The sequence below is a fragment of the Anguilla anguilla genome, chromosome 12 (genome assembly GCF_013347855.1).
Source record: "Anguilla anguilla isolate fAngAng1 chromosome 12, fAngAng1.pri, whole genome shotgun sequence".
In the NCBI taxonomy this organism is placed as follows: domain Eukaryota; kingdom Metazoa; phylum Chordata; class Actinopteri; order Anguilliformes; family Anguillidae; genus Anguilla; species Anguilla anguilla.
Window position 1 is genome coordinate 33,705,045 of NC_049212.1, and position 16,124 is coordinate 33,721,168.

Below are 16,124 nucleotides of genomic sequence, written 5' to 3' on the forward strand. Positions count from 1 at the left end.
CACTCCGGAGTTTGACGCTCACTCTGCGCGACAGCCCGGAATGCCCGGGGACTTTTATCCCACCGTGTGGCCAATCAGATTGCGCGGAGAAGATGGTAACAAAGCCTTCGCAAGCCAAACTGCGGCTTCGTTAAAATAACAATACATAAAAAAGTGTATGAAAATAGTGTTTATATGTTTTTTTTTGTTTTGTCTAAGTGATGAGGAAAGTGTGTTATTAGGGGGTTTACCCTAATAAAGCAGGTTTTTAAGCATGTCTAATTGCTCCATCGAGCCAGCAATGGCACTTTCTGTGCTGTGATCCCATCTCTGCTCTCCCCTCCTGAATAAAGTGGAAAAAAATATGAAAGAATGACAGACTGCCCGCCCTCTGCTTTCTGTGGTTATGCAGGCACAGTACGCCGTACAGGACACTGGATCAAACAGCGATTACAGGGACATGCACTCTACAGGAATGCAGTTTTTATGAAACAGATTTAGAAACATTTTCTGATAAATTCAACTGAACTATATAATCAATTACGATGTAATTATATGTCATGTTTATAATGTCATTATAATAATCTTACCTGATTGTTCATTGTAAGCATTTTAAGCGTTCTCTAACCCAAGCGTAGTATGTTGTTGCTCAGTATTTTATAGGTTGTGCTATTGCGAATTATGCATTGTTTATACGTGTGGCGTTGCTAGGAGACGCGGCCAGATTTCGGCGGAAGTGGACAGTTGAACGTGACGTAAATAAAAAAACGTGTGCCTTGCAGGGAGCAGATTTTTCGGCAGTCCACGGAGCTGGTGTGCCGGGCCTACGGGGAGCTGTACGCGGCCGTGACCAGCCCCGCCAACGGCTACAAGGACCCTGAGAGCGTGCTGCACCGGTCCCCCCAGCAGGTCCAGACCCTGCTGTCCTGAGCCGGGGTACGGGACGGGGACGGGACGGGACGGGACGGGCCCGGGCGGGACAGGGACAGAGCGCACCGCGCACGGGGACCGAGCGATCTGCCTCCGTCTCTCCCTGCGCCAGGGCGGAGCCTCCGAACCCTGCACCACCGGCGGGAGGACGGCCCGACTGTGACAGGGCTTCCCCTTCGACCTCCGAGCGGAGGCTCGGGTCTGATTCGGACATCTGAGGGCTCTCTCTCTCTCTCTCTTTCTCTCTCACGCTCTCGCTCTTTTTCTCTCAGATACTGTGACGGAGGTGAAAATCAGGACAAACTTTTTCTTCTCTTTTGTATTTATTTTTGATTTCATTGTGGATGAAGGGTTCCCACCGGCTTTAGAGGTTGAGGAAAGGAACGGTGTAGAGCGTGTCAGTTCTGCAGTCGTACACAGATACGTGCACACACGCGCTCACACACACACACTCAGGCTACACGCACACAAACACATGCACAAAAGCATGCACGCACATTAAAATGCATGTGCACACAGACATACACGCACTCACAAATACGTGTCCACACGGACACGCACAATCACACACACTTGCGTGAGTGCACACACACACACACACACACACACACTCACACACACAGAGCCCCTTGTAAATCCGCTCCGGTCTATAATCAGGAACAGATCTGCCTTTCATCTCATTAAATCTTTATTTTTTATTTTTATGTAACTCCATTAAAATAAATCTGAATGTTTCAAAGCCTGCGCATCTCCTCCCTCTGCCTCTGACACAGATAGTTAAATGGGATTCTGCGGCCGCCTGGCCGAGCCGGTGGCCAATCAGAGGGAGGCTGAGCGCATTCTCTCAGACAATGGCGCTTTCATGTCGCGGGGCCGAATCGCCAGTCACGCCATCCCTTAATTGCAGGCAGAATTCCTGCCGGCCTTCATTCACTGGCTGTATTTGGGGGGGCGGGGGGGCAGGGTGAAAGGAGGGAAAGATGGGAAAAATGATATTGCTTATAGGCTATTATTAGTTGCCTGAGCTGGGGGAGGAATTAAAGAGGGATCCAAATGGTCTAATTTTGGTGCTGTTGGTAAGAGGGTTGGGTTGAGACATGCTGGCGGTGTGTCACTCATGTCCGGACCGCCTCTGCCCTCTCAGTGTGATGCTCTACAAACCTGGCCTTCAGCAGGGTTTTTTTTTAATTTTTATTTTTTTGTATTTTTTTTTTACCGTTTTATTAATTTTTTAATGGGGTGTCCCTGAATGCCTTTGAGCCTGGGTGGGGGCCCTGGATCAGAAAAGGGTGATAACCCCTGGTGTAAAAACCTTTCTGTTAGTATCACTTTGCATTCCGCGGACACTGTAACACTACGATTGTGGTCCTTATTAAAAATCAATGGATAACACATGATTATGTGAACGAATCGGTGAAGTTTGTCTTTGTGCCGCCGGGCCATGGGGTGATTGGACCGGAACTCCATCGTCTCCGGGTGTGGTGTGGCCTAAGTTCTAGAACTCTACCGCGTCGTCGCGGCGACCGGTTTGAGGCAGTATTTACAAGCGGAATCTGGGGTTGCAGCATACGCATGCTGGTCTGTGAAAAGCCTTTGAGATGCGACTGGTTTGGAGTTTTGAAATGTACCAAATTTGCACATCTCACGAACCCGCGGTGTTTGGAATCCCTGTGTCGGGACAATGGCTGGGGGAGCCATTAGCGTCGAGCGAGCGCGCGAGCTAAATACGAACCCTGCATTAAAGCCCGTCCTCATTGTCCGGGCGTATTAAGTTTCCCGGCGAGCGAATGAGACGCCTGCCTTTTTTAAGACCGCTTTCACAAAATACGAGCTGGTGAAAACCACACACGAGATGAGGGTCTACTCGAAGAGACGAAAAAAAGGTCCATTTCTGTCTTGAGGACACGCAAGGCACCGCGGCCAAGTAATGGCATAGAAGGACCTGCGAGTCATTAGAGCAGCTGGTTATTGAAATGTGTGGGGCAGAGCAGGTCACATGACGATGAGCGCCATTTTGGAGAGAGTCTACCTTGGTTAGTATGCAGCAATTATCACCTTTTAGGCGGAGAACTAATGATCCTATTGTTTTCCAGCTACATTGTATGTATGCCTTACAGTACATTATTTTTTTACTATGTATGCACACAGACTTTAAGACATGCAAATTAAGATATATTAAGAACCTCAAGACATTTTTAAAGGTTGTGTGTGTTTTTATATTTTTTTTTAATATACAGTGAGCTCCATGATGTTTGGGAAAAATAAATATTTTTTATTGGTTTGGTTGTAATCAAACAATTCACATGTGGTTGAAGTACACAGCTTTTATTAAAGGGTATTGTAATACATTTTGGTTTCACCATGTAGAAATTACAGCACTTTTTATACATAGCCCCCCATTCCAGGGCATCATAATGTTTGGGACAAACGGTGTCACAGGTGTTTCTGATTGGTCAGGTGTGTTCAATTTCTTCCTTGGTGCTAGTATGAGAGAGCATTCAGTATCTGGTTTTGATTCTAGCCTTTTGATTGTCTTTTTGAGTCTGTTATTGGCATTTGTCAACATCTGGACCAGAGTTGTGCCATTGAAACTCAAGAAAGCCATTATGGCTGAGGAAACAAAGACAGTCAGAGACATCGGCCAAACCTTAGGCTAACCAAAACAAACTGTTTGGAACATTATTAAGAAGAAAGAGAACACTGATGAGCTCAGAAATCACAAAGAGCCTGGTAAGCCAAGGAAGGCCTCTTGAACTTCAGCAGATCAGATGCATCAGTACACTTAAGAATTCATTCTGCAGCTCCTATCTGCAGTTACATCAGTGAAGACAAGTGAGCCAGTATCTGGGCAGCCATAAATCCCCAAACCATAACACCCCCAACCACCATGTTTCACAGATGAGGGGGGGGGGGGGTGCTTTGGATCGTGGGCAGTTCCTATTGGCCTCCATACTTTGCTCTTGCCATCACTCTTGATTCAAGAACAAGAACTTGTTCCAGAACTCTGTAGGCTCGTTTAGGTGCTTCATAGCAAACTGCAACCCGGCCATCTTGTTTTTGCAGCAAAGTTGTGGTTTGCGTCTTAGAGTGTGGCCTCTGTATTTCTGTTTGTGAGGTCTTCTGTGGAAAGTAGTCACTGGCACACCTGCCTCCTGAAGAGTGTTTCTGGTCTGTTGGACAGGGGTTTTTCTTCATTATTGTGAGAATCAAATGTAGAGGTATATAAAAATCTGAGAATGTGCACTTTAACCACATATGAATTGTTTGATTACTAATTTAAATTTGTGAAGCCCAGAGTCAAATCATTAAAAATATGTATTTTTCCCAAACATTATGGTGTTCCCTGTAATTTTTCCATATGGAGAGGGACTGCAGTCATTTTTAGCTGAATACGTTCCACATTTTCCATTCAACTGTTTTCTTTGACTTTTAATAACTATAGACAGTAATGAAACACTTGATTTTGCATCGTGATTTTTATAGCTAACAGGCCTCCGCTGAAAATGGTCTTTCCACGAGGCAGACGTGGCAGTGACTGATGCCAACGCCGTAGCGGCAGAATTAACTCCGTGCTCTGAGCTGTACGGTTGACCTGTGTCCGTCACGTCCTGCCTGCGCGTTTCACGTCCACATCTCCCGGGACGGTGACCAGGAGGTCAGTGTGTGAGACGGAAAGAGGGAGACGTTGCTGGCGTGCCCTTTGCACAGAAATATGCGGAGTATTAATATGTTACAAGTTTATGCTTCCCCGGTGTGAACTTTGCCATGCTGTGATTAGAAATTATACGACACGGGCTCCCTCTCCAACTGTTACTCAGAAAGCCGGAGTTTGAATTCTGTAATTACGCCTCATAACAGTTCTGGTTTATTTATTTTTTAGTTTTTTTTTTTTTTTTTAATCATTAAAAAAAAAAAAAAAACGAAGGAACTCTCCGTCCTCCTGCAAATGTTGAGTTGGAAGTTCCATGGAAATCTTTGTACCTCCTGTCCTTCTCCGTTTCAGGGAAGCAGAGCGGGTCCACCGCTCCGCTCCACCCCCCCTCCCTCCCTCCCTCCCTCCCTCCCTCCCTCCCTCCCTCATCGCCCTCCCAGCATTCTGACAACACCGTAGCGTCACGGCCTGGGATAGTCTGTCGAACCTTGGCATGACCTCCGGGCTCGGCCTCTAGGATCAGGGTGGCGCACCGGATGTTGCTCAAGTATCGCTGTCTGGTACATTGAGTTCAGGGTAGCAGGAGGAATGCCGCTGAGGTTGGCATCTGGACTGTGCTTTGAAAACCCAATTTAAAAATAGAAGCCCCTCCACCCTCTTCTGCTTTAATCCAATAAAAAAACAAGCTGGAAGCCGCACGCTCGTGAGGACTCGATTTTTATTTTTATTTTTTATTTCTATTTGGCTTCTCAGTGCCATGAGTGTGTGGGCGGGGAGTCCGTGTTTGGCTTTGATGTGATTACATTTTTAGATTAAAATAATTTTTATTGCGTTCATTGCATTAAAAGTTTGAATGCACGTTTGAGCCCAGAGGATAGTACTTAACAGCATTACTGGAAAAAAAACTCATTTTTATGTGATCCTAAATGAAAGTGAGTATACTTATTTTTGATTTGATTTTTTTCCCCCTCACTTTTTGCATTCTTATGGAGAATGCAAGTGGACAATGATGATCACCCCCCTGTGTTCACTGGCTGACTTCTTCCCTTGAAGCTCTGCAGGGTAAGATCATGATGTTCCCCTGGCATGGAAGCACAAACTGAAGAAAGAAAGCAAAGGTAGCTCTTTCTGTCCAAAGAATGTGTGGCTATGCACCTGGATACATTTGTCTAAATGTTTAACCACTGAAAAATATATTTATTGAGCATTTGTCCGCCTTTAAATGGCTTGTAGTCTTAACTCGCTGTGCATTTCTGAAATCCTGTTCTCACTAAGTTAATGAGAGGACCTGGAGGATGTTTTTTAAATTGTAAGTAGGGGGGTTACGGCGTTGTTCTAATGCACAGATGAGCCTGGTTCCGAAGCCAGGTCATGTAAGGCAACACAATTGGGAGGGTTTCAGTGAACCAGGATTACAGCGTGTCATTGCTCACTAGCGACCCCTGCTGGTCAACCAGGCACCTGCGAGTCCATCTGTTCATTTGCGCACGAAGCGTCTTCCTCTGACCCTGTGTTTCTGCAGTGTGATAAGAAGTGCCTTCGGTGTGATAAGAGGTGACTCCACCTGCTTTAGCGGAAATCACATGCATGTCTGTGCTCTCCTGAATCGATAGCAGTGTTTACTGGAATCAGAGATATGCATATTTGGATATTCCTTTATGGAGAGAAAGAAGAGCATTTATGAAAGGCCAGTGTGAGTGCTGGGAGTTATTCTGTACTTAGAGTATGTGTTAAAGGTTCTATAGATAAATACGTTGCATTATCAAAACAAAGCTATTCCGTGCGCCCTCCCGGCTGTGACCCTTGACCTCCTCTGGATGATGCACACTGTTGAGAATGGGGTGGGGGGGGTGGAGTTAAGAGGTCAGCGGTGACTGCTGGACTTTGCTGCAGTTTTGTGGAAAGCACACGCGTTCACATTCAAAACAAACCTGTGTTTATCTGAGTGTCCGGTCACACACAAGCGTAACCTGCCACCGCGGGAGGGTCGTTCACCCCGTGTATCTACACTGCCTGCGCAAAATGACGCAGTCGTGACTCACTGCGGCTGGGGGCTAGCCTTCCTTTCGCTATGAAACACTGTTTGTCAACACGGTCTTCTCTCTCCCTCCCTCTCTCTCTCTCTCTTTGTTTGTTACCTACTCCTTCATCGTGCGAAGTTGGTTTCTGGAGCCTTTTTTGATGATTTGTGACCAGGTTTTCTTTTTGGTTTTTATTTTTATTTTTAGTATAATGAATTGACTATGATGTGTTCAAAAAGGGGATCATGAGTGAAAGTCTCTTCCTCTTGCGGTCTCTCTCTCTCTCTCCCACTCTGACTCACTCTCTCCTTCCCTCTCTTTCTCTCTCTGGGTCCCCTTTCTGTTCTGAAGTTTTCCTTCACCAGGAATTCACCCCATCAGCCGAATTCTTAGACTGCTATTGTTCGGTTAATCTTGGTGCCTGAGTCTCCCCTCACGGCATTAATCCTATTTTAGCACAATGCAAGAACCGGTTATGCAATTCTCACACTACCCACTGGCTGTCTCTAATTCCTCCGCTGGGGAGAAAGAAAATGTGAGCGATCGCATTATGCTAGCGAGGTCGTGAGGAGCATTCACACGATCGCGCTCGCATGGGCTCACTGTTCTCTTCACTGTCAGGCAGAACGGGGCGGCCTCTTTTAAGGGCAGCTAGTAAAATACCAAAATACTACCCGCCCCCAGCACTCACACTCACACACACACACACACACACACACCTGAATGGCAGCATAGCATTGTAGTCGATGATATTCCAGAAAAAAGACTGCTGCTTGTGAAGTCCCGTGGCTTCTATAAATTTCATTTGGGAGACATTCTTACCCAGAGCAAGTTATCCTGCTGCCTTTTTTTTGTTTGTATTTAAACACGTACAATCCATTTATGCAGCTGAATATTTCACTGAAGCGGTTCAGGTTTTAAGTCCTTTTGCTCGAAGGGTTAAAAACAAAACAGTCCCAGCTAGGAATCAAACCCACAACCTTTTGGTCATCGTCCCAGTTATCTAACCATTATTACACAACATTCAGTAGTGTAACAGTGCACGCATGCTATTTTTGCATTCACTGTCTTCAGTTAGACTTACTGTTGCTGCGGGTTTGGGCTAGCGCTGGTCAACAGCGTGTTACTGGAGCAGGTGGGCTTAAGGCAGAAGGCTGTGCTTGACGTGTGAGAACCAGGAGGTTCTGTTGTGCGTGCCGTCCCGCAGGCTGACTGCAGGAATGCATAGTGTACGCAGGCAAAGGCATTTCCCGTCTCGATGCCCACGGATCCAAAATGGCCGCCGGCCGCCGGCATTGCTGTACTTCAGGGCCGTGACCTCACCCTTTGGTTGTCACTCAAACCTCTGAGGCCAAATTTCACACAGATTTTGGAAGGAGGTGCGTTCCCCCCCCCCCCCCCCCCAAACAGAAGAGGCCTCGCGGCATTTGTGACCGGGTTCTCCTGCCCTGTTGCTGATGCGATGACTGTGCCAGCTGCTTTCCTGGACAACGTAATCTTAACGCAATATGAAAAACGAGAACACATTGTGCATTTTTATCGAGGACATGAGAAAGCTTTCGCGGCCGCCGGCTCCCTGGAGCAAAGCTGCCTCTGACACCAATATCAGCGCATTCATAATGCAGCGAGCGGGTCCAGCACAGAGAGGCCTGCCTGCAAAATGGACAGAGCAGTTAAAAAGAAAAAAAAAAAAGGCTCTCGAGAGCAGGGTGTTCCAGGCCTGGACGTGAACGTTACTGATTGATATTCCCCTGGCTGAAAACCAGGGGAACGCCACAGTCAGACAACACTGTCCAGTGTCTCTCTCGTGTTCTTTTTAAACCTTCCTTTTCCGAAGGCCTCCTCTTCCCAACTCCATGCTATCCGTGCCACCGGTGTCCCGCGCAGGGTGGTAAATTAACGCCGGCCAAATGGCGGGAAATTTTGTCGCGGGCCGGTCGATCCGTCATGCCCGTCGGCCACTGCGGGCCCCAAACGTTTAAACCTCCCATAAATGATCTCCCGATTCTGTACGCTGTCCAGAATGCTAGAGCCTGGCTGTTCCCTAAGCACGACAGCCACAGCGTGTAAGCAGAAAGGGGTAACATCTGCCTGCCCCCCCCCCCCCCCCTCGCCAAGGGGACCACCCAGCCCAGCAGTACTTTGAGTCAGAAGTGACTGTAGTGGGAAAAATCAGGGGAAACTACTACATGGTCAGACTAATTAGGGGTTAACTGTATGGTAAGTATGGACGGGAGGTGAAAGTTTTAAGACTCGTTTCACGTCAACGAGACCCTGAGGACCCTATAAACATGACCTGACCTCTCTACTGTAGAATCCCGAACCACAACCCAGAGAGAAAAAACATCTTCCAGGTCAAAAGGTGAAATCCGAGCCATGACCCCCAATTTCCTCCTGTGGATGTCCGCATGTCCAAGCCCCCAAGCTTTCCACCATCTAACAGAAGGACATGCGTAACTACCAGGTCAACTTAAAAACCCCAGTGGGAACAGGTTTTTATTTAGGGAAAAGCAAAATGAGAGGGCTGGTTATTTTTGATGGAAGTTTGGCCAGTTACAATAGCTCTCCATCAGTGCTGCTATACGGCAGTGTCACCCCCCGCCAAACCCCCCGTCCCCCCCCCCACCCTCACCCTGTAGCCCAAAAACCTCATACAGTATTCTGTGCGGCTGCAGTGCCTATTGTGCAACCCTTTCCCCCCAGCCCAACAGAAATGTGTTTGCTTAGCTAATGTGAACACTTTGTACAGATTCCTGGAACATACTCAAAAATAGGTTACATAATTACCGAAGGCTGCCGCTCTACACCACGGCTCCCCCTAGTTGTTATTGTCGTCGCTGCGCCGTTCGCGTTCCTGTTTTCAGACCCAGCGCGGCAAACACAGTTTTAACAAATTCATGGGCAATATGGGTAGGCTGTGAGACACCCGCCTTCCCGGGCTCGGCACACAAACAGGGCTTTGGCACGGGCCTGGTGTTTGTCGGACACGGTGTCTGCTTAGATCCAGAGAGGGGCCGGCCGTTTTTTCAGCCAAGGTCGCCTGTTTATGGATATCACGTTTCAAGGTTCGCTGCTCTGTTTTTTTGGCAGCTTGATGGTGAACATTGACTCTTATTTTCACACTTCAGCATGTTGTTCCGGAATTGATTTGACTTCCTTGTCATTCATTCATACATTTTCAGATGTTACCAATCAATCAGTTTACTACCAGCAAATAAATTACACAAATATTATGCACACTGTACATACAATTTTGCAAACAATTATTAATTACACTTCTAACTCGTGACCAGCTAATCTGCTAGATATGCACTTAAATTATGAATTTTAAGTTAGCATTATATATTTGAAATCATTATTTATAGTTATAATGATTCTGGAATAGAATATTAGGAGTCCTAAATGTTCTCATGAAATTTTCCAAAATAGAATTAGAGTGCTGGCTTAACACTTAGTATTTCTATGAAAAAGAAAATTATATATAAACATGCATTTATAACATTCTTCATAACATTATGAACAGGACATCGATTAAAATAATGTATTGTACAATTGGTTTAACGGGGAAACAAAACTCATCTCCAGTGTGTGCTGTACTTTACTGTGAAAGCACAGCGTCTGAAAGCGCAGTAACTTGTATGAAACGAGAGCAGGTGAAAGGACAGCGTGTCCGGTGAGAAAGACGACGGTGGACCTCTCCGTGAAAAACTTGTGTGTTGGGCATAGGGCCACCGCGGTAATGAGACAGGGCCATATGGCCTCGACACCTCCGGTCCCTGCTGGTACCTTGTCTGCGCGCCCCGGGTCAGATGGTCTCCCCGCACCGGCGGCGGGCGGGAGACGGAGGCGGAGTCACGCTCGCAGATGGACGGCCGCGATTTTTGGCGCGGCCGAGCTGTGAACACCTCATCGCGCCCAGCTGTCAATCATTACAGATCCGGGCCGGTCTTCCCTGTTGTTCCGCTGCCTTAAATCAAGAGTCTGCGTTCTGAGCAAACTCCCCATGGAAAATTAACTCATAACCCATTTTTTTTGGGGGGGGGGGGGGGGGGGGGGGGGGGGGGGGGGGGGGGGCGGGGGGGTGGATGGGATAGGTGTATGGGAAAATGGGTCCCATTAAGATGGGAGATAATACCGGTGGACAATAAAAACCTGTTGTGTTGGGTCTTGGGTTGTTGTTTTGGACAAGGAGCCGCACTCCCATCGGGGGTTCACGGATGGGGGGGGGGGGTGTTTACACCTCCCTCTGTCCCGGGTCAGTGACCGTAAATAGAAACTGGAACGGCTGAGCCTCATAGGCCTGCTCGACCTGCTGCTGTGCTCTGGCTCCGACACAAAAAGGTGTTCAGGTGACGGCGTGTGCACCTGGGCCCCCGCCATCACGACAAAAAAACCGCACGGAGACGCGGACGGAGCACCTTAGCGCCCGTAAACATGCGGCCGCGAAACGCGGGCGGAAGAGAGAACAGAAATAATATAAACAAAAGGAAATTGTACCTAAGACGCGCCAGCTGGAATCATTTCCCTGGATAATTATGCGCCGTAGCAATGTCAACACTGAGAGGAAATCACCTTCTCACTTCCTCTCCGCTCTACGTGCGATTCTCGTTTCATGTTTTTCGCTTGCCGTGTGTGTTCGTGACCACTTCCTGCAGGGTAAGGAAAGCAGAGCTCTCGAAATGATGCTGAGGTCGACACAAAGACCTGAGCGAGTGAGTGAGTGAGCGAGCGAGCAAGCAAGCGAGATGTGGGGTGGGGGGGGGTGGGGGGGGGGGGGCGGTTAGCAAGACGTGAGCTCCAGCAGAGCAGAAATGGTGACAGTGAGGCCCAGGAGTGAAGGGGGGGGGGGGGGGGGGGGGGGGGGGGGGGGGGGGCTGGTTACTCAGTAACCCATAGCTGCTGTCATCAGTCACCTTTCCCCCAGTACCCCCTCAAACTCAACCTGGCCTGAACCCCCGCCCACTGCTGCACACTGAGGGGCTAGAATCATGAAAACTCACTAAGTGGGGGTTTGTGGGTGGGGGTGGGGGGGTGGGGGGGTTGCCCTTTGACCTGTACGTTGCTCTCTTGTGCATAACCTCCAAACTGCAGATTCATTTACAGCCACCTTGCAATAACATAATCAATAACTCAAAGTATTTTTAATAAATAATATATAGCATAAATGTGGGCTGAACTGAAGTCAAAATCTTGGAGGTTCCAGAACTTCCACCTATTTGTACCAGGAAATTTGTATCAATCTGTGCATTAATATTAAGGCACTGATATTGCTTCCCTTGTGTAATATCCAAATAACTGAAGTCTTCAGCTTAGCATTTACCCAGAATACTTCACTCCTTTCTGAGTTTGACAACCTGTATCTTCTTTTAGTTCCACCCACCCACTTCCACCAGCTCCCTCTGAGGGTGTGCGTACCGTAGGTATCGGCCGCTCCCTATGCCTAACCCCCCCCCCCCCCTCGCCTCCCCCCCGCCCCCCCCAAAAATGAAACGGGGCTCTGACCTCACACTGACGTAGTTTAAGGGGGAAATGGAATGTGGAGCAAAGCCGAGCCAGGCGGGGCCCCGGTGCCGTGAGTCCCGTGATGAACTGAACAGACGGGTTTACCGCGGGACGGGGAGCGCGGCTCAAAACTCACAGCGGTAGTAGTGTAAAAGAAACAAAAAAACAGGGCGGGACACTAGGGTGGGGTGAAAACAAAGACAAGAGGCGCGTAACGTCGGTGACTCATCACGTGGAACAGGGAGCTGGGGAGCGGCAGCGCACGCAGAAGCGTACCCCGTATTGCGTCACTAATCCCGCGCGGCCCACGCTGTCTCCCCGCCCAGACGGGCCGGGGAGGAAAGGAGAGACGACACTAATTCGGGATTGGGGTGAAGGGAACCGCACTGAACCAGTCAGCGCCAGAAGTAACCCATACAAACTCGCCTCTTTTTTGGGCGGGAGGGGGGAGTGACAAATCTCACTTTTTTGGCATTGCCCCCACGGTGAAGATTTCTCAGCAGTGACAGCCATGAATGACTTTAGCTGTGAGAGTTGCGGTAGGTGTAGGCTCCCCACCTCCCCCCTCCCCAAATAAAAGATTTCAGAAGGTGAGAGGGGAAGACTCTGTATAAAACCCAGGTAAATACCAGTACTACAGAAGAGAACCGTTCTATTAATCTTCAGATTCAGTTCCAAGGGCCATCCTGATTGTGCATATTTTTGTTCAACACAATGCCACTGTCCGTGATACTGCATGTGTATATAATACAGACATACACTTGGAAATTCTGCGCCTATATTTACATCTTAAATGGAGAAAAAAAAGAGAGAGAAAACTGGGGCCTGAACAGATGCAGAGAGCCAAAATATAACAACTCTAACCGCTGTGGTCAGGGTAAGGAGATCGACCACTGGCTGTGGGCAAGACTTTCACTGTCATTGAGTTTGACCTGAATGTGTGTGCATTTGCAAAGCAGCAGAGACAGAAACAGCAAATAAAAATTTTAAAAAATAAATGACTTTTGAGTATTCAGTTATATTGCTGGCATTTCAGCAAATGCTCTTACCCAGTGCAACTTGTATATATACAAATTTTATTTATTTATTTTACAGAATTGAAGCAATTCAGGTCAAGTACCTTGCTCAAAGGTACAGCTACCTTGGAAAAAAAAACCTGCAACCTTTAGGTCAGACTGGAGTGCTCATTAGTGTTCAGTGAAAACAAGAAAACATCCTTAACCTTCCATTTCAGGGATACTAAGTCCCAACAAAATAAAACTGTATTAAAGTTCTCCTAGCACTGAGTCTCAAATTTGAAATATTACACACAAAAAAAAAAAAACCTTATTGGATAGTGCTCTATCAAACATCACAGTGGTATTTGTAGTTCCTTGACCACTCAACCCAATAACTTGTTTTTCTGTTCTTTCTATGTCTGTTTAATAGAAAAAAATAGGTGAAATTTAAAATTGTATCCACAAGAAAAAAATAAAATAAAATAATTGACATTATTGAGAGTAATTGAATAATTGAGACCTGTTTACAAGGTTACTCAAGTAATCAGAAGCAAGTGATATAAAAAAACTGAAAGGCTCTCTTAAAACACCCCAGGTTAAATGAGGCTTGATTGGTAATTTGCATGCCCAAATTAAAGGAAGCACCAACCGTAGTCTGTAAAGTTCTTGACTGGCTGCTCTTGAGCAAACTGCCAGCTCATTCCCTAGATTGACATTTGTCATCAACCGGTTCAGTTTTCAGTTGGCTTGGCATTGACATCATGGTGGAAAAAGTACACTCTTTCAACCACACATGCCCTAGTCGATTATGTTTAAGACTTCTGTGCCAACATCACCTTTTCCGATTAATATTACCACCCCTCTGACACAGTGACAGAGCTCTCTTCTTCTAGCCATAGTTGCCCAAAAGAAATGTGCAAGTGGGCCTGCTCAGCATTTTTATACACACCTGTGAGCGTGCTGAGATGTTAATTGCTTAATTAACTCAGGAACCACACCTGTGTGGAAGCACCTGCTTTCAATACACTTTATACCCCACATTTACTCTAGTGCTTTCTTCATTTTGCTGTGTACTTTTTCTGTCTTTTTCTGTTCCTTGTACTTTTTCTGGGGGAAAAAAACATCAATACACTTTGCAGAAAAATACTATGTGTATACACACTGAAGAAAATCACTGATAAATTGTACCTACTATAAGATGACAACACCCACAATAAAGAACAGTAATTGGTTTCAGTCTGTTCTACCTGTGGTTTGGCATGCCCAATTACGCTCATAAAGAGATACAAACACTGGCACGGAGAGGGCCGGATGGCCCATATATTTACCTCGTACACAGTACGCAGTGCAGAAACGTGACAGCGTTGCAACAAACACGAAAGCCATGCCGTTGATGAATTGCTCGCGCTGCCTTTCCCGAGCTGCGAATGCACGGAGCTGGTGTCTGAGTCACTCCGCTCGCAAGCCCAAAAAATTGTAAAATTCAGGCTATTGACTCATAAGATGAATCAGGCGACCCGCGGAGAGACGAGATCATTTCAGCAGCTGTCCAAACACGTCGAGGTTACGGTTCTGCACCGGCTCCGATGGGGGGGGAGGGGGCATTTATTTTCATATGGGTGTGAAAGTGGGTGTATTTGGTTATTTTCACGCGAGGCCTTTCAATTGATCTTCTCTCCTAAATCAAAAAACAACAGGTCTGCCCCACTCAGAGGGAACAGAGAAAATAAACCGTCCCGAAATATTTAAGCGGCCGCGCGCAAAAAAACAATAACAGGCGCTGGCGAGAAACACGTAGCGCCGCTTCGGTCCTCTTCCGTCGTCCTGGTACCTCGGATAAACCTTCCACGAGTCATTTCCTGCCATTCAACGCAGAGAGGTCCTGACTTTCTTGCAGTGAACTTTCTTGGCAGCCAGAGCGGGTCTGAGTTCATTTCTGCAGATGATGAAAAAAAAAAGGGGGGAGGGAATAAAATGTTGCCGCCTCGCACTCTGCTCAAAATAGGAAACAAAATAAAAGAAGAGAATGAAGGAAAAAGGAGATGTAGCGCACAGATCTTTTCCCATGCCGCCCAGTAGTGTTGCTCGTGAGCTTCCTGCAATAGTTCTCATCTACTTATCATCTCCCCACCTCACTGCTAATTCACTGTGAATCACGAGGAGGTCCTCTTGCTTTTGTTGAATGTCAGATCATTACCAACCCAATGCACCTTCATGTCAGAAAGAGTGGCTAAAACCCCCAGCTGACAAAACGATGGGGAAAAGTATGGTTAGGTTCCCATTTGGTTTAAGATAATGCTATGATGAGAATGTTCCCTTTTTTTCCCAAACAAGCTCATTCAAAGTCACAGAAAAATGTTCCAGGCATGTTGCATGCAGTCTTACTGTAGACATCCTCTGATGGTTATGATTTAATCATGGAGAAACATGGTGGACAATACGTGTGCTGGAAACGTTTACCCCGGCCCAAACTTTTCTGGGAGTGTTCTGAGAACCAACAGTTGTTCCCAGCGAAGTGGATTCTCTCAGTTCTCACTCTCTTAACTGAATTGAAAATATTCTGGAGACACATACATCCAGCTGTTTTAGGTCTCCACACAGTCGCATGGTTCATTTATGTACATATCGACACAAAGTGTTTCATTTTGGCAGCTATGTATAATGCATTTAAAATGAGCACCATATTGCCCTCGGGAATGGACTGGACAGATGTGTGGGATTCTCCACAAGGCCAGATCTCCCTGCGAGGATTCTGGCTGGCGATCCTCTGTTCCGTGATTGGTGAAATTTAAAACAAAAATGAAGGAGCAATGCAAGGACCTGCGGACCCTAATCCCGGAGAGCTGCAGGGTCAGCTGCTTTTTGGATTCATTGTAAAATCTGCAACCGGTTCAGACCCAGGAAACCAAGTGAGTTGACTTAGGTGTGCAACAAACTGCATTTATTTATCGATTAAGTACTGAGTGACAACGAAAACCAGCGGACCCCGCGGCTGACAAGGACCGGGGTTGCAGACTCTTGGTCTAATGAAACGGACTTCAT

General features: G+C 47.0%; 1 protein-coding gene across 1 annotated transcript in view; it reads left to right on the forward strand.

Moving 5' to 3' along the window:
- The window catches only part of cog6 (component of oligomeric golgi complex 6), a 39,202-nt gene extending 36,896 nt beyond the window's left edge, over positions 1 to 2,306 (forward strand). Inside the window, exon 19 of the mRNA XM_035386428.1 lies at positions 762 to 2,306. Coding sequence (XP_035242319.1) covers positions 762 to 909 — 148 coding nt within the window. The 3' untranslated portion in view covers positions 910 to 2,306. The remainder of the gene's footprint in view (positions 1 to 761) is intronic.
- Positions 2,307 to 16,124: the final 13,818 nt, after the last annotated feature.